This window comes from Clytia hemisphaerica, unplaced genomic scaffold, assembly GCF_902728285.1.
Source record: "Clytia hemisphaerica strain Z4C2 unplaced genomic scaffold, Clytia hemisphaerica genome assembly, whole genome shotgun sequence".
Taxonomy (NCBI): Eukaryota; Metazoa; Cnidaria; class Hydrozoa; order Leptothecata; family Clytiidae; genus Clytia; species Clytia hemisphaerica.
In genome coordinates, this window is record NW_027104594.1 from 1,708,157 (window position 1) to 1,734,194 (window position 26,038).

The 26,038-nt window shown below is 34.0% G+C and overlaps 1 protein-coding gene across 1 annotated transcript; it reads right to left on the reverse strand.

Moving 5' to 3' along the window:
- Positions 1-18,953: 18,953 nt before the first annotated feature.
- On the reverse strand, positions 18,954-21,063 carry LOC136823831 (uncharacterized). Its single transcript, XM_067079999.1, has 3 exons — positions 20,382-21,063; positions 19,797-19,859; positions 18,954-19,676 (listed from the first exon to the last, which is right to left on the reverse strand). Exons 1-3 carry the CDS (start codon positions 20,917-20,919, stop codon positions 19,495-19,497), a joined length of 783 nt encoding a protein of 260 aa, XP_066936100.1. The 5' UTR covers positions 20,920-21,063; the 3' UTR covers positions 18,954-19,494.
- Between the last annotated feature and the right edge of the window lie 4,975 nt (positions 21,064-26,038).

The window sequence follows — 26,038 nt, forward strand, 5'->3', positions numbered from 1 at the left end:
GTGAATTTTGCTAAAGGACAAAACAACATCACTGTATATACCATCAACCACCAAGAGGAAAAATTGACTACTTTGACGTCAATCAATTATTCGGATTTTATCCCAAATGAAAATTTTTGTAAACTTGCTGAAGTTACTTCAGGGACATCTTTCATCGTATTGGCAGCCCGAAGTGTTTACTTGATCGACCCTTTCACTGGTCAAGTTGTACAAAGAATTATCCCCTACTTTGTCAGTTTTGATTGTTTCGTGAAACATGTAACATTAAATTGGTGTTCAAATGAAGTAGTTGTGTTTTATAGCGAGGATGATAATAAAATCTTTGGACAAGTTTTCAAATTGAAAACAAGACTGGTGGAACGACTGCTACATTCTGCACTTAAAGTTGTATTGTTGAACTATTCATCAATGATTTGATGCAAATGAACTTACCAAAGTCGATCAAGGATAACTTTTTTAGATAACTATTAATGATATTATTTTGATCACCTTTAACCATTACCATATCACCAAACTGTTTTTTTCCTTCCATTTGTTTACATTTTGAAGAACTAGATTACCTTGGGATAAACTTCCCAATAAAAATTTGCAATTTATGTTTCATTGTTTCTTTGTGATTTTTATGGCGAGGAATGAATTGTTATTACAATAGACTCTCACTTAACAGGGCTCGAAACAACGGTCGGACATCGGACATTGTCCGACCCAAATAGCTTCATGTCCGACCCAAAAATCATAATTTTCAAGCTAAAGGACATTTTGTCCGACCCACTTGAAATCGTTATTTCGAGCAATGCTTAATCAAACTTCTATAATTCGAATCTTCCTATAATTACTCCCATATGATTTTCAGTAATTAAATATCAAATTGCTACCTATGTTATTTCACAAATTACAATAAATAAAGCTATTAGCAAGCAACCATTTTATTATAATGGATCAACGATCATTACTCTTACCACAAGAAGTTCAAAATAGATAAATACCACCCACCAGACCTCATCAACAGTTCTAAATTACCAAATTTCAACAAGGGTATGATTCAACTGGAAAAGATTACTTTGTTCTGATGATAAGAAACACGTTGAACTCTCCATGGTATGACAGCAAATAATCACCAACCAAAAAGATACTTCACATTACTGTTAAACGCCAAAGAAGTCTGAAATTCGACACACTTGATCCTTTGGCGGACCCCTGGAGGTATTTTTTTCTTTTTTAGCCTCGAACTAGGCTGAATCTTTTCGGCAGGCAAGAGACTTCAACAATGGTCTGATTTGGTTGAAATTCTGTACACCTGATTTTCGGGTCAATCTAGCCTGGTTACCAATTGCCAAGCCAGTTTTTACAAGGCTACGATACGGCGCTTTAATGATATTTTATGATGTATGGAATATTTTAAGATTTTAAGTTTTTCATTTTTAAGGACGTAGTCACGAGTTTTAGCTCCAAAACGAGGCAAAAACGTTGGGACAGGCTGGAGACTGCAATAATGGTTCACACTTGTTCCTTGGGTTCTTTTTCGACCGGGAACGACCTTTTTCATTAAAACGAGGCCGGCAGCCTGGAGACCTCAAAAATGGTCGGATTTGGATGAAATTTGGCATTTGTTCCTGGGGTTAATCTACGAACTATTAATGGCTTTATTTTTTGCTTTCAAAACAAAGTTGAAATATTTCAGTGGGCTGGATTTCTAGAACCTCTGATTTTGTTTATAAGACTTATCATATCAATTTTACAATTGGGCCTACGAATGACTAAAACACACTGAGTTTAGCCTAGTGCAGTTAGCACATTCTTCAGTCAAACGTATTTATATATCTCTATCTACTCTTTTGTTTCTACCATAGGTTAAAATAAGAAAAAATATAATTATTAAAATGTCAAACATTCCAAAATCAATGTTCATACCACCGTCAGCGAAGCTTGGTAAAGATGATTTATCAATTTCACTTGGTGATTTTCATAGCGATCATTATGATCAAGGATTTGATGGTTCTGGTAAATATTACTTTATTCTAATGGATGAAATGAAAGACAATGGTGTGACCGTTTTTGTCATTAATTTCAATGAAACATCTAATTCAATTGACAAGAAGCAGTTAAAGATATCAATACCTGTTACATTTGAATGCAAGAGATCATCTTTTCTGTTCCCGTATCATGGAGTCATTATCCACTCTTTGAAAAGAAATGAAGATGGAGGCAAAAAACTGGTTGCCGATCTTTATTTCATTAATATTTGTGACCTTCTTCGAAGGTTCGAAAGTTCGAACCAAACTATGATGGTTGATAAGAAACCTGACATTTCTTTGAAATATGAAAAACGCCATTTATATCATATTTTCTTCAAAAGTTGTGGACTTGATAAAAGAGAATCTACTTTGCTTGTTTACGAATTTTGTGCGACGGACAGGAAACCATCCGAAAACGATCCCGTCATTTGTATCGATGTTTTGCTCATTGATAGAACTCAATTAGTTCATTATGAGAGAGTAAGATGCAATTTGGAGATATTGTCTACCATTACAATTGAACGACTAAATATAACTTACTCTAAGCAAAAGCTTTACTTTCATACTAAAAGCTTTCAAGAAAATGAAGTAATTTATAAAGTATTCGAGTTTGATCTCAATGGGAAATTGTTATTTGAATATGGAATACCCCTGTCATTGGATGATTGTCTACATGATTCTTTACTGGAAATCAGAGAATCAATCATTTACAGCACAAAACCTGGTAGATTTCGTATTCAGAGCCTTAAAGATGGTCAGATTGGATCTAGTAGCGAAATCTATCTATATAAGGGTTTTGGAATAAATAATAATAATTGTCTATTTCTAAGCAATCATATTTGTGTTTTTGGGCATCTTTTAATGCCAGTACTTTACAACCCAGATCCATACCCATCGGGATTTTCGCTTGTTGATGTAGATGCGAAACAGATTTCAAATGAGATTAATTTACATCCTCCAGAAGACTTCCTGATATTTTACTTGAATTGGAATAAGAAAGAATTGGTTTATACTTGCTTCACAATCAGCAACTACGAGAATGTTAAAAATGAATATTTGTTCAAAGTTCACAAAATCACATTCCCAAATGATGGCTTAACTCTGAAACAATTAGCTCGTCTTGCTGTTTTGACCTCGTTCAGTGAGGAAGAAATAATCAAGCAAAATCTTCCAGAATCTTTATTTTGTTATCTTGGAATTGAAAAGTAATTTGGTTTAAAAACATCCTGGAAATTGATACTTTCAAAACAACTTTATTTTCAGATTAGTACTCTTAGGTTCCAAATAAACGGGAGTAAATATAGGCTAAATTAAGGCTATTTAGAGCAAAAGGGGCCTTCTCTTTTGATAGCTAAAAATATTCTTAAAATTAATAAACGGGGGGGGGATCCTTATAAGGTCCGGAGGGTTGGAAACTTTTTCTAAAATTAAGCGAAGGGGGCGTTTATTTGGAACCTGAGAGTATATTTTGGAAAACCTTCTCAGCTTTGGCGATACTTGGTGCAAATTATTGGTGCAAGTTTCCTATTGTGTCAGCTACGCACATAGTTTTCATAATTTCAATTCAATACACAAAGCGACAGTGAACTGCGACGATGAACCGGAACATAGAGAAAGATTTTATATTGGACTAGCAGAACCCAAATTTAAGAAACGCTTTGCAAACCAAAAAGTCTTTCTTCGCAAATGAGAAGTACGAAAAGGAGACATAACTTACCAAGGAAATTTGGAGGTTGAAACGCAAAAACCGACACCCAAACCGACACCCAAAGATTACTTGGAAAACAATCCGTCGTTGTCCACCCTTCAACCGTGCCTTGGTAAAATGTTCACTTTGCCTCAGTGAAAAATTCGAAATCGCAACATTCGACCAGCCCGACAAGCTGTTGAACTCCAGAAACGAACTGATTTCGAAATGCTGCCACCTGAACAAGTTCACGCTAAAACAACACGACTCGAAAAACTGATGTTGTCAAAAGAAGTCAGTACAGTATATGGCCCACAAAACGGAGACGGCCCCAAAAACGGAGGTCGTCATTAAAATGAGGATTCTGACTTGTAGATATATCAGAATTAGACGACTTTTGTTTATTTTGATGGTCATAATGAGCATGTTTTTTATGCTTTGAGACAGATTCAAAATAACATTTTTGCATCTAAAGGAAATATTTCAACACAAAAATTAAGTAAAAATTGCATATAACTCACTCTAGCTTCTTGGATAGTGAAAATAAGTTATGAAAATGGGGTATAGGAAACTTTCTACACCTAATGCCTTTCAGAAAATGCAGATGCACCTGTGACTTTAGAAGATGAGTGGAAGATATAGCATCTTAAAGGTCAACCAGTATTTTGGGGCCCTAGAATCAGCAAAGATAAAACCGAAAATTCTAAATATGAGTAACAGCAACAAAAAATCTTGGAATTATTTCCATTACTATCAGCTTGAGTTAATGATTTATAACAAAAAATTAACATTATATATAAATTTTTTTGCTGAATCAGCAAATACGGCAGACTTTGTCATTTTTTTGCAAAATATAGGAGAAAAATAACTTTAAAGCATAATATTTTCAGTTTCAGTCAAGCTGTTTTTCTAAAATGCTCACAGCATATTCCATACATGAATGGAACTATTTTCAAAAGAGATTGGTTTTCAGAAACTTGATTAAGACGATGTTAAATTAAAATTGTCATTTTGAAAATTCCTAAGTTTTCAGTTTGGACTTTGCAATATCGAAAATCTTGAAATATTTTATAAAAATCATAAATAAATTGTACATCTATCGGGTCGTAAATTTAAGGGAAAACACAAATATGTTCATAGTTTCTCCCCCCCCCCTATTACCACTGGGCTTAATAATTTGATTTTAACTACACCTACGTTTTGGGGGCCCCAAACCTGAGTTTTGACAACCAGGGGTATACTGTAAAAAATTTATCAAAAAAATTTATGCCCAAAACCCTCTAAATCACATTTCCAAACTATGGTCAAGATTTTGTATTCATATCTTAAAGATATCTCGAGAAATCGCTAAAATTACAAACCTCCGTTTTGGGGGCCATTAGAAAAAAAGCTACCTATCTTTAAGCGATTGAAAAATATTGTTGAAATTGAAAATTTTGAAAAAGAACTCCTGGGAAATAAAGTAGAGATGTTAAAGATTTTCATGCAGCAAAAATTTTTGTAAAACGTCTTTTCCTCTAGATTTGAGAGAAATTTAAAATTTGATCGACGTTTTGGGGGCCACATACTACATACACATTAGTAAACATTGAAATAGTTTTTTTGAAATTTTATTTTCAACTGATGATCGTCTCCACGGCGTGAAACTATTAGTTTTGAAATAAAATACATTAACTTCATTCGACAAAAGTATAAATCCAATAAATAAATTTTTCCAGCTTTAAAGATATTCTGATAAGTGTAATCTAAATTACCCTAAAAATCCTGAATATTGGCTTAGGTATCCTGGAAAATCCAGGGAAAAGAATTAAAAAGTCCTGGTAAATCACAGAAAATACCCTGGAATTCAAGTTATATAGCAACCCTATATAATCTTCTTTAAAACCTTGGTAAATAGAAGACCCTATGTTGCAGGGAGACTAGTATTCCATACATTGTCTTGTGGATTTTTCTTGAGAAATAATGAAAATTACTAAATGTCAAAACCTTTTAATTTGAATATCTCGGCTTTGGTTGGAAAATAGATGGGCTAAAATATCTTGAGGTTTTGCTCAAGACGGATGGATCAAACTTTTCTTTGGAGCTTTACACTTTATATAAAAAAAGATTTAAAATTTTCAAAGCGACACGTTTTGTATTATTGTAGCTTGTCCGGGGGCCCAGTTGGCATTGGTGGTACCCCTTTTTAAAGAACATTGTTTTGAAGCCTTTTGATTTTCTTAACTACTTGGGTTTTAAGCCTAAAAATGTTCTTAAACCTGTCTCAACATGTCTCTTGTTTCACCACGAGCATTTTTATCCATTTTCCTGAAAAATCGGGTGTTTTGGAGTCCACGAAGCCTTAAAATGCTCTCAACTTGTTCTTAATATTTTGGCCATCGAAGCCTCATGTTCTTATATTTATAAAAAACGTGTAATAGTTGTTTCTGATATTTTTCAGGTGAAATATGAATAATATCAAGAAGGCAATGTTTGTTCCGCAAGGAACCAATGTTAATAAGATAACAACACTTTGTTTGGGCGATCGGTTTGAACCCATATTATACACTCAAGGATTTTATGGTACTGGTGAATATTTCTTACTTCTTGAAATTGATGATGGCATGATGTTTCCAATTTCATACTTGGTTCAAACTGACGATTTTAAAGAGAGCACTCGAATTTATGTTATCAATTTCAACAAAGAACAGAGTGAATACGAGCGCAAATTCCTGAATATTGATATTCAGTATTCCCAATCAGAGGTTCAAAAAAAGAAAACAAAGTTTGATCCATCCAGTGGCAGATTTGTTCATGTGGTTGAACGCATTGTTGACGAAGAAATTGTATTGGAACTTTATTACATCAATGTCGGGGACTACCTAACCATACAAGCTAAAGAAACCACGATTAAGCATAACAATGTTAATCTACGATTATCTTATGATGCCAGAATCTACGATGGATTTAAATGCGAGGTCGACAATAATGATACATCTCTTTTGATTTGTAAAGCTTTTTGCAATCCTGTCTACCTTGATGATGACACATATCGACCTTGGTTCTGTATAGACTTTATCTGTGTTGACCAGAGCAAGCTTAGCCATCTTCGGAGGTTAACATTTAAGCTTGATGTCAATGTCCGTGCAATTCCTGGCTTCCCCAAAATTCAAGTATTCAACGACAAGATTTATTATTATAAAGCTGTTTTACTGGATAATGATTATGATAATGAAGCTTATCAGATCATCGAATATAACATGGATGGAAAATTAGTACATCGATACAAAGAAATATTCCCAGATGATACTTCTTTTAAGCTGGAGTTCGTCAAAGGTTCAGCATTGTTGATTATCCATTATCCAGAAAACCGAATCTGCATTAAAAAGGTCCAAGATGGTCAACTAATAATTCTCTCTGACCTTCGAGACACCTTTAAGCGTTTTATTGATACACCAGCAAACAATCTACACTGTAGTTTCGATTCTCTTTTCAATTTACAACGATTTGATCAACTTCTCTTAGGATTTTCATTATATCAGGGTTTGTTATATGAAACGAAAGACCAAGATCGTGTTACATTTGCTACTTTAAATCTTAAGAATGGTGAGAAAGTTACAGAGATAAACGACTCGAGAATGTTAATGTCTAGTTTTTCAATGAATTGGAATTTAGAGGAAGCTGCTGTTACATTCTTCGATAGAAGCAAACCATACGACCGCGATGGTTTGTTTTTCAAAACCTACAAAGTCAATGAAACAAATCCAAATATTTCTCTCAAGAGCTTGACTCGTTTAGCTTTACTGACCTCGTTTACTCCAAATTATTTGTTAATGCAAAATTTGCCATCTTCATTGTTTCACTATCTTGGATTGGAAAAATTGTGAAGATTTATGTAATTGTGGACGTAGCATAACCTATTTGCTTGTGGATTTAACTTGTTTCATCATCACGTTCTGTTCAGATACATTATGGTTGAAATATTCAACACAAATGACAACTTTCTTCATTTGCATCCGTTGATTTGGTTTACCTAGTTCGTCTTATATTTTCATCGTTTTTATTCTAGTTCTAGCTCATTTTATCTTACCCCCATTAAATTGTAACCATTCCTTATATTACTATAGTTTAATTGATTACTGTAGTTCGTTTTAATCATAGTGTTTCAAATGTTCGAATATTCATGTTTTAGAATTCTGATCCTATTGTCAAAAAAGTTTAACTAAAAATGTTAAATTTGTTTATTCATTGTTATTGAAGTAGTTCGATATTATGGCAGGCTTTTTGGTGAAACATTTAAAACAATGAACTTTCCTCTCAAAGATTTGTTTTGCTTTAACCCTAACCGAATACTTTTAGAAAGAGTATAAAAATAGGAAAAATAGCTTTCCAATGGTGCCAAAACTATCTTCTAAATCAAAAGCTACCTTATTGGTATATATTTTCGCGTGTTTCGAAAAAACGTGTTTCGCGTGTATTAAATTTCGCGATTGCTGACTTCTGGAAAATTTTCGCGTGTATTAAATTTCGCGATTCACTAAACTAGGTATTTTCAGAAAGTGGGAATATAAAGCAAGAAAAAGACTGATTTTGCTTGAAGCACAACGTTTTTGATGTAAAAATACTAACAAAATACTAATAAAAATTTTTCGCGTGTATTTAATTTCGCGATTTTGTAATTTTGAAAAATTTAAACAGTATTAAATTTCGCGAAAATTGACCAAAAAACTCGCGAAATTAAGTACCCGCGAAAATTTGTAACACGCGAAAATATATACCAATAAAACCTTTTATGGCACTTTAAAGTTTTGGGTTTCAAAAAAGAATTAGAAAAATTTCAACTTTCTCAAAAAAAACAGTGCTCACAAAGGGTTAAGGAACATTTCTGCTCATTAAAATCTTTATCAGGATATCAGGACGTAAAACCTATTCTGTTTAGCTCATATCACACGTGATTTGAAAAAAATTTGAGCCTTGATGTGTGATATTTACTTTTTTTTTATTATTTTTTTTTTGCCGTTTTAACTTGATTTTGATTGAAGCAGGGCCTCTTAAATTTGGTTTTTAAGAAAATCCTGATAAAAAGTCCAATCCAAATCCAAATTCAGTGTCAGGGCTATTACAAATTTCGTTAAGTTTTATAAAACACCCCTGTGTCATAGACCCTCTGGGAGCCCAGCCCCACTGAAATCTTTGGCCAAAATGTAGTCCCCGGTGGACAAAATACCCTATAATTTCATTCCCCATTCGAAATTCAATGCAAAAGTTCGCTGTCCAAAACCATCCCCACTGGATATTTTAATCTCGTGAACAATAGAATTTATGATATTTATTTGGGATTTCGATAGATATTTTTATCCCCAGGAAAAAAGTTCCACCGGGGCTGTGAGACAGGGGTGTTATAAAGAAAGTATCTCGCATTAGGTCCGTTTTATTATCGACCTCCGGAGGCGGTTTCTTTCATAGTGGTACGCTAATCTCGTTTTGCCTTGGCTCATTACTTCGTCTACCATTTACTTTCGGTTTTTTTTTATCTAAAATGTAACGGAGATGACATGTAGGCGTTAATAATGTGCGCGCGCTCTTTCGTGAGCGTGATGCGTGATGGAAGGCGGTCGCTTCAGTGTGGTTTACATCCACACTGTGACCTAGTCTAAGTATTTACCTGTCAATTAGTGACCTACTGGTGTCACTTCTTTCCATGTACTGTAACTTTAAAATTTATCTATTTTTTTTTAACTTCTAGATATTTATTATAAAAAGGGAAATCAAGAAGCGTAAAATCATTTCCTAGAGTACTACAGTACTGTGAAATAAAAATGACGGAAAACCAACATGACCAACATGACTTATGTCTCAATTTTATTGGCATGAGAATAACAACACTATTGGTATGGCATTGACAATCAATGACTGCTCCCATAAAAAAGGTATTTATTTTTGCATTCTTGGGCTCACTTAGTCTGTACACAAACCCGATATCTACGATAACCGTGAGATACACTCTGGTACAGAGTAGGGCTCACTTGGATGTTCTTTAAATTCATGTTTGTTGGTACGTTTGTTATCAGTTTATTTTAATATACTATGATTTTATTGTTCAGATATTTTGCACAAAGCTACGCAGCAGCAAACTCTCAAATTTAACGAAGAGCCCCTAGTTTTCAAAATAAGAGTATAGGGAGGAATTTCAGCCAAAAAGCATTTATTTTATTCGGCTCAAAGAAATTTTTAGCTTGTGCATTAAAGGAATTACGATTCTAAGTATATGTCGATGTTCTCAACCAAATGATCTCATTTCTGGCGATATGTTTTTCACTTTTCATCTTCATATTCAAAAATTTCTGAGACCACTGTCCTTAATAATTATCGTACGCTGAATTTTTTTTCAAAGGTTTAAAAATTGAACGGTTCAAAAATGCATCAATAGCCTTAATTGTCTAGAGTAGATCATCGATAAAACACGTCAAATTTCGTTCGAAGCTTAATTATAGTTGTTTCGTTTTGTTTCTTCGTTTTGTTACAAAATTGACGTCAAAAATGATCTTTACAGCTTCTTCTCCCCGGGGGAAAGACATCACACAGTTGCCATTTCTGGCGTAGATTTTTGGAATTTATCTAGTCGTTGGCTGACATTCTACTACAAATTGGATAAAATATCAGAATATCTAAAAATGCATGTATATAGATAAAGCAACCTGTTAAGCTTCAAAATAGCAAAATAGAATGGGAATATATCTCGGGTATATTAACGTCACTTTTGCAATTAATTCGCAATATTTGCAACTAATTCAACATGCTCGTCACAAATTTAGTATCTTGATAAAAAGTATCAAAATCTGTCTCAAAATAGTCCGCAGCGGAGACAAAAAAGACTATAACTTTTGATAAAATTTGAATAGCGGTTCTGTGTATGTTGAAAAGAGAAAAAATTGAAGATTGAAAATGAAAGAGACAAAAATCAACTTTGTGAAAAATTGTGCTATAATTATCGTTTGCACACGAGAGATTCTTTGATCTTTGAACATCATCAGTAGAGTAAAAAAATAAATTCAAAAATATATATTCGATCGAAAGATCGGTCCTTTTTACGCCGGTCCTTATTGGCGTTATTTTTAGGCTCTTGGCGTAATAAGGGCCGGCGTTAAAAGGGCCGGTATAAAAAGGCCCAAGATTTTGCAAATTTTACTTAAATAAAAGTAGCGTTAATTTTTTACCATTTTTCTCTATTTAAAGGATTTTAGGTATGATTCGAAGATAAAAAATTATCCATTGTATTACTCCATATCTAAAACTTGGCAAAAATCAGTGATTTTCAATGGAATTTTTAACAGTTTACTACTGAAAAATAATATTTTAATGTAAATTGAAGCATAAATAGCCATTCTAACAAATTTTGGCGTTATTTACGGCCCTAATTGGCGTAAGCCCAATATCAGGCTGTGGCGTAATAAGGGCCGGCGTAAAAAGGGCCGATAAGGTAGTCAAGAGTTCATCACTGATTGACTTTGAAAACCATCAAAAACAACAAAAGAGAGCCCTTTTCAAGTCAAGTCACCAGGGACAAGTTTTAAATTGTAGTTTCTGACTGAATGAATATTTTTGGAATCTTTTTCGTATTTAATTTTATTTAACATTTTCGCGTGCAGAAATTTTCGTGATTTTCGTGGATTTTGTCTACCCTTTTTCGTGAAAGTAAATGTCTTTGAATATATTTGAAAGACTTATTCGTGAAAAATTCTTGACAAAATAGGAAATCTGTAAATCTTCTTGCTTGAAATAGAATGTAAGATCAACGGCACTTTTTAGCCTGTTAAAACCTCATAAGTCAAAAGAAAAAAGTTTCAATCCGATTTCAAAAAGTTTATACCGTAGATTTCACAAGAAGTTGATTTTGTTCTTCTTCTTCAATTTTCATTTCTTCAATTTTTTCTCTTTTGATATTATTCTACTCCAGAATATGTTTTTAACAAACACGAAGCCGCTAGCTAGTTTGAATTCTATCAATATGGTTATAGCCTATAATGTCTCTGATGCAGATTGTATTGAGACTTTAGTAAGTGCTTAAAATCATGAAAATTATCCCGATCAAAATTGCAGTATTTCTCAAATACATGTTTTTTTTATAAGCAAGTGTATGCCCCTTGGTCAGGCTCATATATGCTTAAGTTTTCAAAGCATCCAGACATAGTTTATGCTTATTATATGCTTAAGAATCATGCTTATGATTCACCCCGAGCCAAGTTTTTAATGAAATTTCAGAAATTTTGTAAAAATTTGCTCAGCTTTTGGGAGCAGTGGAATGTCTTATTTTTTTACTTGACCTCTACCAAACCATTTTAAACAGATAACGAGATAAAAATGACCACTTGAAAAATATTTTAGGCTGACATATATGCTCATGTTATGCTTAGGAATTCTGAAAATCTGAGCCTTCGTATGCTTATAAGCGTTATGCTTATAAAAAAAACATGTACGTTAAATCATGGACGTAATAGAAATTAGATGGATTGTTAACTTTTTTTCTGTCACTGAAATTCTTTTCAAATCGGCTTTCTTTATTATCAAATCATTTTTCGCAAGACAAGCTCGTTTACTGGAACTTTCTCTTATATTTTTTGAAAATTTATTGGTCAGCCTAAGCTGAGCATTCAAATAGGTAAAATTTTCCAGTTCCATAAGACGGCAAAAAAAAAATCCGATTTCCCGATCTCACTTCGATTTCTAAACTTTCTTCCGATCGGGTTAACTTTTTGGGTACTTTTAGCGTGCGTTGTTTTTACAGATCATAATATTATAATGTGGTGTTTCAAGATGGCAGGAATCTTACTCACGGCAGACATCCTCATACCCCCCCTTCTGTTTTTCCAATTCCTATCTCTCTATCTCCTTTTCTATTTTCTGACCTTCTGAGACTTGTTTTCTGATTTCTACTAACTTTTCTATGAATTTGTTTGATACTTCAAATTCAATCTTTCTCCAAATATCGTCCCGGCCGGGATTCGAACCAGTAGCGGCCTGGCTTAATTTTCTTGGTGGTGCAAACTATGAAATTGGCGCCCCTGGTATTTTTGTCCTTATTTGCGCCCTATACCATTAAGTGAAACTATTAAGGTAAGAGCAGTGACTGGTTGAAAGTAACGCCCGGAATCTCTGAGTCAACAAAGTTTTATTTATACGAAGGTGGTGGTAATGATAATTTGATATCTATTTCCTTGTTATTTCCTGGTGTTACTGTAATCTCCACTAAAGATCAATGGCTGAAAGAGGCCCAAAAAAATTCGAAAGTTGGCAAGAATAAGGGTCCTTTGTAATTCTGGCGCCGCAGGCAAAAAAATTTGGTGTAAAAAAGGTCAAATAGCTTATAAGGGGCCCCCTTATAAGATATTCTAAAAAGGAGAAAGTTAGTCCGCATAAGAGCATAAAAACCACAGCGAGCAGTTTCGATCAATCTCTCATTTTGGGAATGAGCATCCTCTTTAACCCCTGGTGGATACACAACACTTCTCTTGCTTAGACTTTTCGCAATTAAATGTTGATAGTAGTTTTGAAAAAATTCGTAAAATAAAACGAAGCGCCGCAGGCGAAAAAAAATTTACATTGCACTTATAGAAGGCGCTAAAACGTGTCAAAGGGCGCAAAATCGCCCAACCAAACATCAAAAAAAAAATTTGGCGCCCCCTTGAAAAGTTTTTTTGGCGCCCCTCTCAGGTCTTTCTGGGTGGTGCACTGCACACCCTGCACCCCCTGCCAGGCCGCCACTGATTCGAACCCACCAAATGAAAGAATCTCTGAACAGAAACCCAGCGCGCTATCCGTTGAGCCACACTCGCACAGCAGAATACAAAATTTGTAAATACTTATAGAATGACAAAAAGGACGGGGGTAATGTTATTATAATATGGGTAAAAGTACCCCTTTTTTAACCTGACTGAAATTCGAGCCGTTACTAGCAACCCTGCGGGGCCCAAGGCGCCGAGTATGCACCCGGCACAGTGACAAGCCGTTACTAGCAACCCTGACCCTACCTAACTGATAATAACAGAACCCCCGTCTAGTCGGATTTTGAAAATGCGGGTCAAAAAGTAGGACGAGGATGTCTGCCGTGAGTAAAATTCAGCGATAAGTCAGATGTGATAAGTCAGTGTTGTACCAAAGTATTTCCAGTGTAAATCTGTTGCAAGCTTCAATTTCTGTCATTTATTTTTTAACTCGGCAAATCAAAGACATGATTTTCATCAAGGGGATTCTTTTGCTACATCTTTTGAAGGTTTAAAGCCGTTTGCTCAAGTTTTTGTTTATGTTGAATTTTCTGATACTTTTTATTGCTGCTTTTTATTAGTTTTTGCAATAAAAACATATTTTCTTGTTTGCCTCTAGGTGGGATTGATGGTGTTATAATGTTATTGGAGTTTGATAAAGTTTAAACAAGTACAGCTACTGTCTAAATTTGATAAAGACTGGATGCAATCGTGCTTTTTTGGACTTGTTGGTTTGGAGGGGTTTGATAAGGCGAATCGCAAAAAATTGTTTGGTTCCCGTCATTTCTACTTTAAAAAGTGGGGGTCATTCGGTTGGTCGGTCGAAAATATTTTTCTTTTAAGAAGCAGCTACATCTTGTTGAAAGGGAATCCGTGTGGACTGATCCGAATTAAGAAATTGAGAAACCGTGGATAAACTGGTTTTCGGTTTACTCTCCATTAGCATGCGGCTCGCTACTTCGATTTGAAAACTTGTAAACACAGAGCGTGCAGAGGTCGACAGTGGAAATCCAGCAAAGAAGCGGAAAAGCTTTCCGACTCTCCAACTCTACCTGCTGACCGTAAATCAGGGTCGGTCAGATGACGGGAACCAAATGATGACATCTCCTATTATTGGACTTGCAAAATTATGACAAATGGTCTTTGGAATTTGATCAATTATATTAATATTAATATACACAGTTTTTGTTGTAATTGATCAAACTATTTTTCACGCAGTTCCGGACGCAGATTGTGTTTTTCTAACCTTTTCTAACCTTGGCGCACGTTTTGACTGAATGATGGAATGGAATGAACGGCGATAATTAATTGCTACTTCGCTGCCCTGTTGAATTTATTTATTATGGTCGTGTGTTTATTCCACCAAGGCGGTAAAGCGATCGCCCAAATTCATAGACCAATCAAAAGGGAGTTTAAAGCAAAATGGGGGAAAAATGAGCTTCCTGCATAGTTATGAATTTTAAGTTTTGCTTTCGATTATCATTTGCCACCAGCAAAGTCTTCAAGATGGTTGTGTGCATGTTGTGTAACTTGACGGTACAAAACTACAAAATTTAAACGCAGACTGGATGCAAATTATGTTTTTCTGGCCTTGCCAAATTTTGGCTTTGACTGAATAGCAGTCAGTTTTTACGTGCCTCATTGGCCTTGCAGACAACTGACAAATGGTTTTTGTAATTTGACCAACTCTACCAAAATACAGTTCCTGTTGAAATGTTATAAATATGAACTACGTTTTGCAAAGTTTTTGATGCAAATTGTGTTTTTCTGGAGTTTGCGCTTTGTGACTTAAAGTTTGTAGCTTGTTAGTTTAAAGTGTTATTGGAGTTTTATCAAGTAAAACAAAAAGTACAGTTTCTATGTATATTTGATGGATATCTTTATTCGAGTCTTTATTTTGGTTCTGACGTTTTGGCAATTTTCTTATTTATTATTTCTAGATAAGATATGGATATTGTCTACATCCAACAGAAAAAATGTATCATAACTGACTGGAATGAAATTAACAAAAAGTTTAATTACACCACTATGTTTCTCTTTTATTTTATAGTAATGAACTACAGCTTAATTGTTTGATGTCATAGAAACAGTGCTACGATGCTAAAGAGAAGTATACTGTGATCTTCTCGTGGGGGGGGGGTTGGAGGAGCTCTCAGGCTTGTTTTAAATAATTTTAAATCAAGTTATCAAATTTTTCACATTTTGTACATTATTCAACATTTTTAGTCTACTCTGTTTCAGTACATCTCTTACATCTGTTAACCCACTTATTAAAGCTATCTAGCTAAGCTCTATTGGCTGACCTTCCAGCCTCGGCTGGTTTATTAGTTTTTATAAGAACACAAAGACTTATCCAAAATGGTTCTTAGCCTAATTCTAGAGATTCCTTCTACGTAAGATATTTTTGGCCCATTTCGGTAATTAGCTCTTACAAAGTAAACAAAGAACGGTGCACAATATGAACATATTTATTTTTCTTTTAAGCATATAATTTATAAGAATCAAATCAATAGCTCTTGATAGACGGTGATATACCTTTCGGTAATTAGTTCATACAAAGTAAACAAGGGATGGCGCACAAAATGAGCATATTCATTTTTCTTATAAGCATATAATTTATATAATTTATAAGAATCAATTCAATAACTCTTGATAGACGGTGATATACCTTTCGGTAATTAGTTCATACAAAGTAAACAAGGGATGGCGCACAAAATGAGCATATTCATTTTTCTTATAAGCATATAATTTATAAGAATCAACTCAATAACTCTTGATAGACGGTGATATACCTTTCGGTAATTAGTTCTTACGAAGTAAACAAGGGATGGCGCACAAAATGAGCATATTTATTTTTCTTATAAGCATATACTTTATAAGAATCAAATCAATAACTCTTGATAGACGGTGATATACCTTTCGGTAATTAGCTCTTACAAAGTAAATAAGGGATGGCGCACAATATGAGCATATTTATTTTTCTTATAAGCATATATAATACTTTATAAGAATCAAATCAATAACTCTTGATAGACGGTGATAAACCTTTCGGTAATTAGCTCTTACAAAGTAAACAAGGGATGGCGCACAATATGAGCATATTTATTTTTCTTATAAGCATATATAATACTTTATAAGAATCAAATCAATAACTCTTGATAGACGGTGATAAACCTTAATTAGCTCCTGAAAATAAAGAGAAATATCCCATAGATAATGAACATGTGGTGACGTTATGATAGATTTCTTGTCTTATAATGTAAATATATTTTTGATTGATGCAGGATTCCCCTAGCAGCAGCCCTTTAAAGGGACATAACAGTACTTGTGAAATTTGTAAACAAACTGTATGTAGCGGATACAAAATCAAAACAAATGTCACATGTCAAAATAAAAAATCAAACCAAATATGGCTAATTTCGATTGTTCAATTGTTTTACAAGTTTGTTTTGGACACGTGATTTTAATTGTTCTCTTTAATGACACGTGGTTCGCGTAATCTTTACATTTTACTACTTAAATGTCCCTTTGAATATAAGAGGTTTTTCAACAAAATCTCCAAACTTTTACTAACATGATCAACGCACGATGCTTACTTGGGCGGGGTAATTGACACTGGGTGAAAACCGAAATTTCCAGTTCATTGGAAATACCAAAAAAGACCTAAAAATGTCTGGAAATCTCACTTTTTTTGGTATTTTTGAAGGTATGGAAATGTCAAATTCTCAAAATTTGGAAACGCCACTATGTGACATTCGCTAAATTCCCAGACTTTGAAATGTCAAATTTCCTGATCTTTTTTATGTTTTAACCCTATTGGCCCCAAGCTTTTTTGACTTTGGTATCCCCAGGGGGGGGGGTAGAATCTACCACCCTCGATTATTTTTGATCTAGAAGAGCTATGGTCATGAAAATTGGTACAGATGTTCTCCATCATGAAACAAATTTCCAGGAAGAAAAAAAAATTTGATGACATCATTCAAAAACCGATGACGTCATCACAAAATTTCCACCTGTCGGAAAAAAACCCAAATATATGGTTTACTAAACTGTCTATTACAATCGAACCAATGAAGATATTTAGATTCTGTTTAAAGATTCAGAAAGATAAAAGGTGGCTCTTTAACATAATTGCCGGTTTTGAAATTTCCATGAAGATTTTATCGTAAAATCTATACTGAAGATGAGCAAAATTTTCAAAATTTGATGACGTCATAAATGATGACGTCATCATTTTCAAAATATTTTTTTAAATTTTTCAAATTTATATTGTCAATGCCTATCACGTGTCAAAATTTGAAAATAATTGAATAAATAGTTCAGAAGTTATCAGCACTTTTAAATTTTGAGTTTTAAGCGGTTTTAGCTGGGTTTTATGTCATGTTTCACAATAAAGTCATAAATCCTGATCTGAACAACCTATGACCCTAAAATTTTGCACAAGTACTCTTAATAAGATTTTGTTAAAAGTCAGAAAGTTTCAAGTCGTTTGAAAAATTTTTCTCAGAGATATTCACAAAAGAACTCCAGCGTGGTAGATTCTACCCCCCCCCCCTGGGGCTAATAGGGTTAAAATTCATCTTTTTTGGGATTTCTTGAGGAATGGAAATGTCAAATTTCCCAAATTTGGAAACGCCACTATGTGACATTCGCTAAATTCCCAGACTTTGAAATGTCAAATTTCCTGATATTTTTTTATGTTTTAAAATTCATCTTTTTTGGGATTTCTTGAGGAATGGAAATGTCAAATTTCCCAAATTTGGAAACGCCAATATGTGACATTTGCTAAATTCCCATAACTTGGAAATTTCATATTTCCTGGTATTCCTTATAATTAAAAGTCATCTTTAATAGGTTGTAAAAAGCTTCAAATTACTATGTGAGGATTTTGTAAATTAAAAGGTCAGATTTCGAAAATTCAGGAAATACGACTTTTTTTTATGGAAATTTCAGGAAATATGACATTTTCCAAATTTGGAAAATTCCTGAAGACAGCTTTTCACCCAGTGTGACAATTTATAATTGAAAATGCTCTAAAATGGCATTCTTAGCTTGAGTAGCAAAATTCCATGATGGTGATATTCTTAGCATTATTCTTAATTTTTTGGCCATTTTCATCATGGAAATTCTTATAAAGTGTATCTTATAAAAGAAGCGTGTACGTTGAGATTTTTCATCAAGTTAAAATTGCAACTACTTTTATTGCTTTTTCTCCCAAAGTAACAGAGCGCCAATGCAATAGGCTAACAACGATACGTTACAATAGAATGAATAAAAGTTAACAGTATATCTATTTCTATTACGTCCATGGTGAAATAAAGATGTTGCGGGAGTTTTAACCCAGCTGGTTCATAGAAAATGACGCATCATTAATGGGATTGTTACCATGACGAAATTGTTGTCTGGTTTAATCCTACCGCGGGCGATTAATCGAATAGTAGGCTGTGGTTTTCTTTTCATGACGCACAGAGCAATTAGAAAAACGGAAATATTAAATTACAACAAACGTGATTACTGCTCAAATGTGAACAAAATAATGTTTTCTTTTCATGCTATCGTCAAAGGAGAAATCTTTGTATAAAAAAGACGTTTATGATAAACTAATTAATATATACACTATTACTCAATTTGTAAAAGTTTAGCAAAATGATATAAACACAAGGGATTACCATATATGCAAGGATATTAACTTTACCATACACCATGAAGTGTGTCTGCTAAAACCACTGCAATGTAACTGGCTTCTGAACAAGTACTTAATAAATAGATTTCCATTTATTAAAAACATATTTTTAAAATTGTGAAAACGAGAATATAGTTCAGCATATTTTAAAAATAAATATTGCATAAAAAATAAAAGAAGTTAAAAAAATTCCCTTTCATATACTACAATCTTTTTTGAGATTTTATATATAATTTCATTATTGTTAGAAATGATCTATATTTTACTTTAAAGATATTGCTACACGAGGTTGATGGGCCAGCCCTACCTATCTCGTGAAAGCAATTATAATGTTTCATGAGAAACTATCAAAATATTCATAAAACAATATCAAACTGATATTGAAGTTTTGGAGATCGAATTAGGAATTTTGAGATGTTTTGCGATATTGATTGTTCTTTGATGAGGTTTTTGAAGTTGAACAAGTTGTGCAATGACAGCTTTTTGACCAGATATTTCATGTGATAACTTATCTCGTAGTTGAAGCTGCTCAACCAATTCGTTTGATGTACCTAAAATTGAGGGAAATTAAATTACAAAAATCTCCCCTGCCGTCTTGTTTACCAACCAAAACATTGAGAAAAAATATTTGAACCTAATTTCATTTGAAAGTGTTTAAGTAATATACTTACCAGTTACAAAATTTTCAAGCTTTTCCAAAAGCTTTTTGATTTCTTCAAGTTTCATAAGTTCAACTGTAAACATAAAACAAAAAATGATTATATGCATCATATGAAATCATTGCTGAGCATAAATGCCAAAAGAAAAACCAGGAATTTTCCTGAGTTTGAAAATAAACGCTGGTATAACCAAAGAAAGGATATACAATAGACATTTTTTTTTTGTGCTAGAGTTTTTTATTCAACATGACATATCACATCAAAAGGTCTATTGCTGGCAAATGCCAATTTAGTCTAGAAATTATGGATTATGTTAAAGTGCAAGAAAATTAATCATTTCAAGAAGAAATGACCTGGCGTCATGAAAAGTGACATTAAAAAAAAAGATATTCATGATATGCACCATTGCAATGTCTTCTGACATTACCTCACAGACCCAACAGCTGATTGGTTGCAAGTGACATAAAATCAGCCAATACGCCACTTGCAATCAATCAACTGTTGGGTCTGCAAATCATGAATATACACATGTGCAAAAATAAATATAAAAATTCTTGAAAATATGCAAAAGAATTCTTTAATGTAACCCAAAATTACCTGAGGAAGAATTATCCCTTTTATTTTTGCATTGAAACTTTTGGTAGTCGTTATTTCGAGATTCAAATGAAGGACAGCTACAGCTTTGGTTAATCTCTGCTGGTATCTCTGTTAGGGTTTTGTTTGTAGTATTATGTGTAGCAATAATATCATGTGACATATTCTGTCTGTTTGTTGTAGTTTTTATTCTTTGAACAAATGATGAATCATCTTTAGGAGGGCTTGATTTTGAATCTTCAATCTTTAAGTTTCTTTCAATAACTTCAGACCACCTATCCAAACAAATTTGGTGGGCTTTAGTAAAAGCTCCACCACTTCCACAGCGTTCTATAGATTTTTCGTATTTCAAAAATTCATCACTCAAAACAACATTGACTATCGGTTCTTCTGTAGTTTGGTGGCAAATTTCACATTCATTCTTATCATCATTCAAGTCAATAGATACAAACGAACTGTCATTTATATAATCTAAATCTAAAAATCGACAATGTGTTGCATTAATTTCTTGCTCTTGGTCCTCAAGATCCAATACAAACATTGTATCCTTCCACAAATCACCGATTTCCACGTGGGTAAGCTTCCACAAGGTTTACTTTCCAAAAGTTTCCTTTTATATATAAACAAACTAAGAATTGGCAACTTTCACCATAAAGCTTGACTTGATGTTGTGAGATTTGTTTTTGATTGGGAAAAGAAAAAAACACACTTTTGTTCAGGGGGGGGTCTTGCAGTTACTCCTTGACACTATGTGGAGTAACTGCAATTTTGGACATTTTCTACAGACACCACCACCCTTGCAGTTATTCCATAGTGTACTAACTGATTTTACCCTCAAAATTGGTGTATACCACCCCCAAAAATGCCAAATTTGGCAATTTTTTCACTGAATTCCTCATTTTTGATACCATTTTACTGGGTACGTCTTATTAACGACCGTTCAAGAGTTAAATATCTCGATCATTTTCCAAGTTTGTTAAAATATCTTTCATGCCTTGATTGAAGAAAAAATTTTGTGATTTTTTTTTGACTTTGAAAAAAAATGTTTTGAATTTTTTTGCTTCCGGAATTTTTAAAAACCTAAAATTTTAAGTGAAAAATTTAAAAATGTACTCACTTAGTACACCATATCCTACCAAAATCGACAATTTTGGGCTTAGGCACCATCAATGTTGCAGTTAGTCCACTGGTGGAGTAACTGTTTTCCCAAATTTTGGTTTATATACCACCACGGTAGTAATTGTCATAGTGTTTATATAATAACTGCATGAACCCCCCCTGTTTTGTTTACATTTTTGGCCTGGTATCAAAACCTCACGTAAAAACAAAAGAAACCTTCGCGCGTAAATGACGTCATGTGATGACGGTAAAATTACGTCATAGAAATCGGAAAAACTTATCGGAACATTTCGGGTATCTGTTTATATCGGTGAAAACAAATAATGGCGGCAAAAAAGGAGAAAAAACATCGAAGTGTCTATAGTCACGGCAGATTATTTTTAGTTTGCCGTTACTCTAGCCGCTCCGTTACGGACTAGCTAAAGTCCCGGCAGATTGTTTCTTTGTAGCTTTATGCCGGGACTATAACCAGACCGTTGTGGAGCGGCTATAGTAACCTGGTAACGGCACATATTAAATTTGGAAGATAAGTAAACAGATTCTACAATTTCAACGAGGTGTTGAGTGGTCGAGTGGATAAGGAAGTGGCTACCAAATCTCTGAACAAATTTTGGATACAAGGAGTTCGAGACGACCCAGGTGATCTTTTCTGAGAGTAGTAACATTCCTCAGTAAAAATCTTTCATGAGATATGATAGCCATGTGAATGGCAGTCATGTTTGTGGACCTCAATCATACAGAATCCAGAATCATGGCTGCATGTGGAAAAAAAGCTGAAACCCAACCAAAATGTCAATTAGTTTTCATTTTTACGAAACATGATAAACTAAAAGCATAATACAGTACAGTACCGTAAGCGTATAAAGTGTGTGAGATGTTGATTTTGTCAAGTTTGTCCCTTTTTCCCTTTCTTGCTCTTGGCTTGGATGGTCATCAGATGCATGGATGACTGGTAGGGATGTTGATATTGCTGCACTGCTTAGCTAGCTAGCTAATGCTTCTGGGTACCGTATATCTTTCATGATCCCACTTATTTTTATTTATCATGGTGCGGTCGGTGGTGGGACAGTATGTATGGAGTACCAGGAGAGGAGTATAAACAATAATAAAACATACTTTTTAGGGAATTGTTGAACAATATGAAAAAGTTAGCTTGGTGCGCTGCTGCTCTGTCCTGTATTATGATGGTGACATTACAGTACTGACATACCATGACAACAAGATACTATATATTATTCAAAATTCTTCATTTTACAAAGGATTTTTGCATGTCATTCTTTTGTGTCATTCAATACTTGTTTTGGTGAATACGTTGCCAGATTTTTAACTTTTAAAACTTGATCTTTAGACGACCCTGCCGGTGCACCCGACAGTCGGGTGCTGTTGTTGGGTGTTCGAAGTTAGAACTTTAAACACCCGACAGTCGGGTGCACTTTGTTGGGTGCTACATCTTGAACGCTTTTAACAGCACCCAACATGTAACAAAGTTTGGAATTTTAGCACCCGACTGTCGGGTGCGCTTTTGTCGGGTGTTTTCGCAAATTTGATCACCCGACAGCACACGACTGTCGGGTGCACCGGCAGGGTCGTATCTTTAGATGTATAAGGTTACATGTTATAGTCCTAAATGAATAAATGACATGTGACAATCTGCTGAAATATCTAATAACATCTAATAGGAAAATAATTGTATTTCCAGCCACACGACTGTAGGTATCCTGCCAACGCACCACCTCTCCAACACACAGTCTGACTGATGTTTGATGAGGATACGTTTTGATACTTGAAGAATCTGGTGTGGTGTGCATTCTAACAGACTAACACACTAGACAAAAACATTGGACTGATGTGCTTTGGGAGGTGGCAGGGTTGTGTTTTTCCATGAACAATCACGTTCTAAAAATAGTATATATCTTTAAAAATGCCAAGTCCATAGTAAAAAAATTCTTCTTCATTCTTCACAGTTGCATTTTACTTAAATTTTACAATCATTATTAATCAACAAGATGTTACTTCTTATACTGATGCAATTGTATGATCAAATTAAATAGAGCTGTGAGTTGGTCTAATATCGACATCCCACGTTTAATTCCGACACCCTTCTTTAGAGACAGGAATGATATGAAAGCTTGAATCACTGATTGATAAAGGATTATTTCCTCTCTGGCCATAAAGGTTGGTTTCCACGGTGTGCTAATGTGTTCTAATCAATATAATGTGTGATAAAAAGCCTGTGTTGTCATACACTATTACTGTATGAAATTTTTTTTTTATCTCATAGTCCAGTATAGTCCAGGCCTCCACGCTCAATAGCATCAATCGGAACAGATTGACAACATCGATATGTGATTGATAGATTACTTATCTATTCCTTTGTTGATCATTTATTAAGCTAGTATTTCAATGGAGTATATTGATTAGAGAGTAGTGCAATGCATTGATTAAACATTGATGATTGATGACAGATCAATGTATAAACTATAATTAATCATAAGCCTAAAAACTCTTGATTATCACTTTTTGATTGATCTCCTATCCAGATCGATTAGTAATCCATCAATCACATATGGATCTGTCATCCAGCCGCCCTGATGATCAATCCTATCAAGTGTGAGGGGCCTGGCATAGTGAAAACGTCCATAAAGGAATTCTTGTCAATGTAAATAACTTGAATAACCCTATTGAAAATTTAGTAAAATTGAATCAGAGAGTCAGTCTGTCAGTAAATTTGTTGGACTTGTGTATGACGCTTCCTTTGTCAAAAAATTCATTAAAATTTCAGCAAGTGATTTTATTTTAACTTTGTTTATCATTTTGCATTAAAAATTTTTTTGTGTAAAAAGGTCACAATGTTCAAAGGCCAACTTTAAACTATGTAAAACATGCAGACCTTTCAGCTGGCTGACTATTGAACGTTTTTCTTCTGCCTCACAGACCAAGTTTAAAAGAAAACCCTAAAAATTTTACTACAAACCAACTGACCAATCGACTCACTCTTTAGACCCAACAACGCAGGCCTGGCCATGAATAAAACCTTGTGTGTGCCAAAATAGCAGCTCCATGAAAAATATGTTACAGATTACGGTGTGCTAGCACTCGCAAAGGGCAAAGATTTTGTATATATTTTTGGAGTGTTATTTCAGCACCAGCAAATTATGTCATGTGTGCTAGCGTGTGCGAGTGCAATAGCACGCCTTCATACAGGACCAGGCCTGCAACAAGGACAGGGAATGGACATATTTGTTGCCTAAACAAACTTTTATCTCAAGTTTCTTGTCAACTCTATCACACGTTCACCGTGGAAACTAACCTTGAGCAATAAAATACGTTTTGACCTTTTTATCAATTTCAGCTAATAAAACAAGTGTCAGAATTAGATGAGGAATGTCAACATTAGACTAAATTGCAGTATGAAGCAGTACAGCAGTACCATAGATTTATATTGATAATGGTCAATTTCAAACAATGTTCAGCAGCTTTTAAAGTTCTCTCTTATATACTTGACAATAAGCAATTTTTTGTTTTTGGTAGTTTTTATATTTTTTTCTTTTGTAAGAATTGTAAAGATTAATATTGTAGGACATTCTTTGAAATAAAATACTTGAATATTTCCCAATCACGATTTTTTTACTTTTTGCTCATCATGCTTTCATTATTTTTGAAAGATTTTTTACTTTAATTTGACCTTATTTCTGAACGTTATTAGATTTGGACATGTGTTCTCCAGATTTGAATTTTTCCTGATTTTTCACTTTTTTTGTCATTTTAAGCCTCAACATTTGAAATTGTTCTTATTAAAAAAACAGTGAAGCAATTTTATATCTTCTATTTATTTTAGATTTTTAATTATTATTCTTTTTTTGTCTAGTTTTGATCAGATCAAATGTTCCCTTCAAGTAAAATTTTCATCTACTATTATCATTATGGAAGAACCAGAACCATCAAATTTTTATGTTGGTGAGACTTTTAACAGCTTGGAAGATTTAGAATCCAAAATCAAAATCTTTCAGCAAGAAAATTTTGTTCAACTTTGGAAACCCGATTGTCGTCTTTTGGCATCTGCAATTAAGGGTAATCGACTGAGTAAAGCAAAGAAATGTGCTAACAAAAAATTGGTTTATTCTGAAGTGAAATACTCATGTGTTCATGGTGGGCAAAAATTTACTTCACGTGGAACTGGTAAAAGAGCTTCCTAGTAAGTTTGATTATTATCTTTTGCTACTGTAATCAATTTTCAGCCTTCTAGGATTATTCACACTCAACCTATAATTAAGCAAAAAAACCCAGCAATATGGAGCTTGGATTTCGTCATCCCCCGGGGGGGGGTACTAGGGCAAAAAAAAGGTACAGGGAGGCTCCACTGGTCAGGGTACCTTTTTCACCTCTACCAGTCCCACGTAGGGTCGTAAAAACACCAAAATAGAAAAATCAGTCCCTTGTAGGGTAGCTATTTTGGAAATTTTGGGACAAAATCAGGAAATTTTGAGAAAATTTGGGAATTTTAGTCCCATTCAGGGTCACTTTTTTTGCAAAAAATGAGT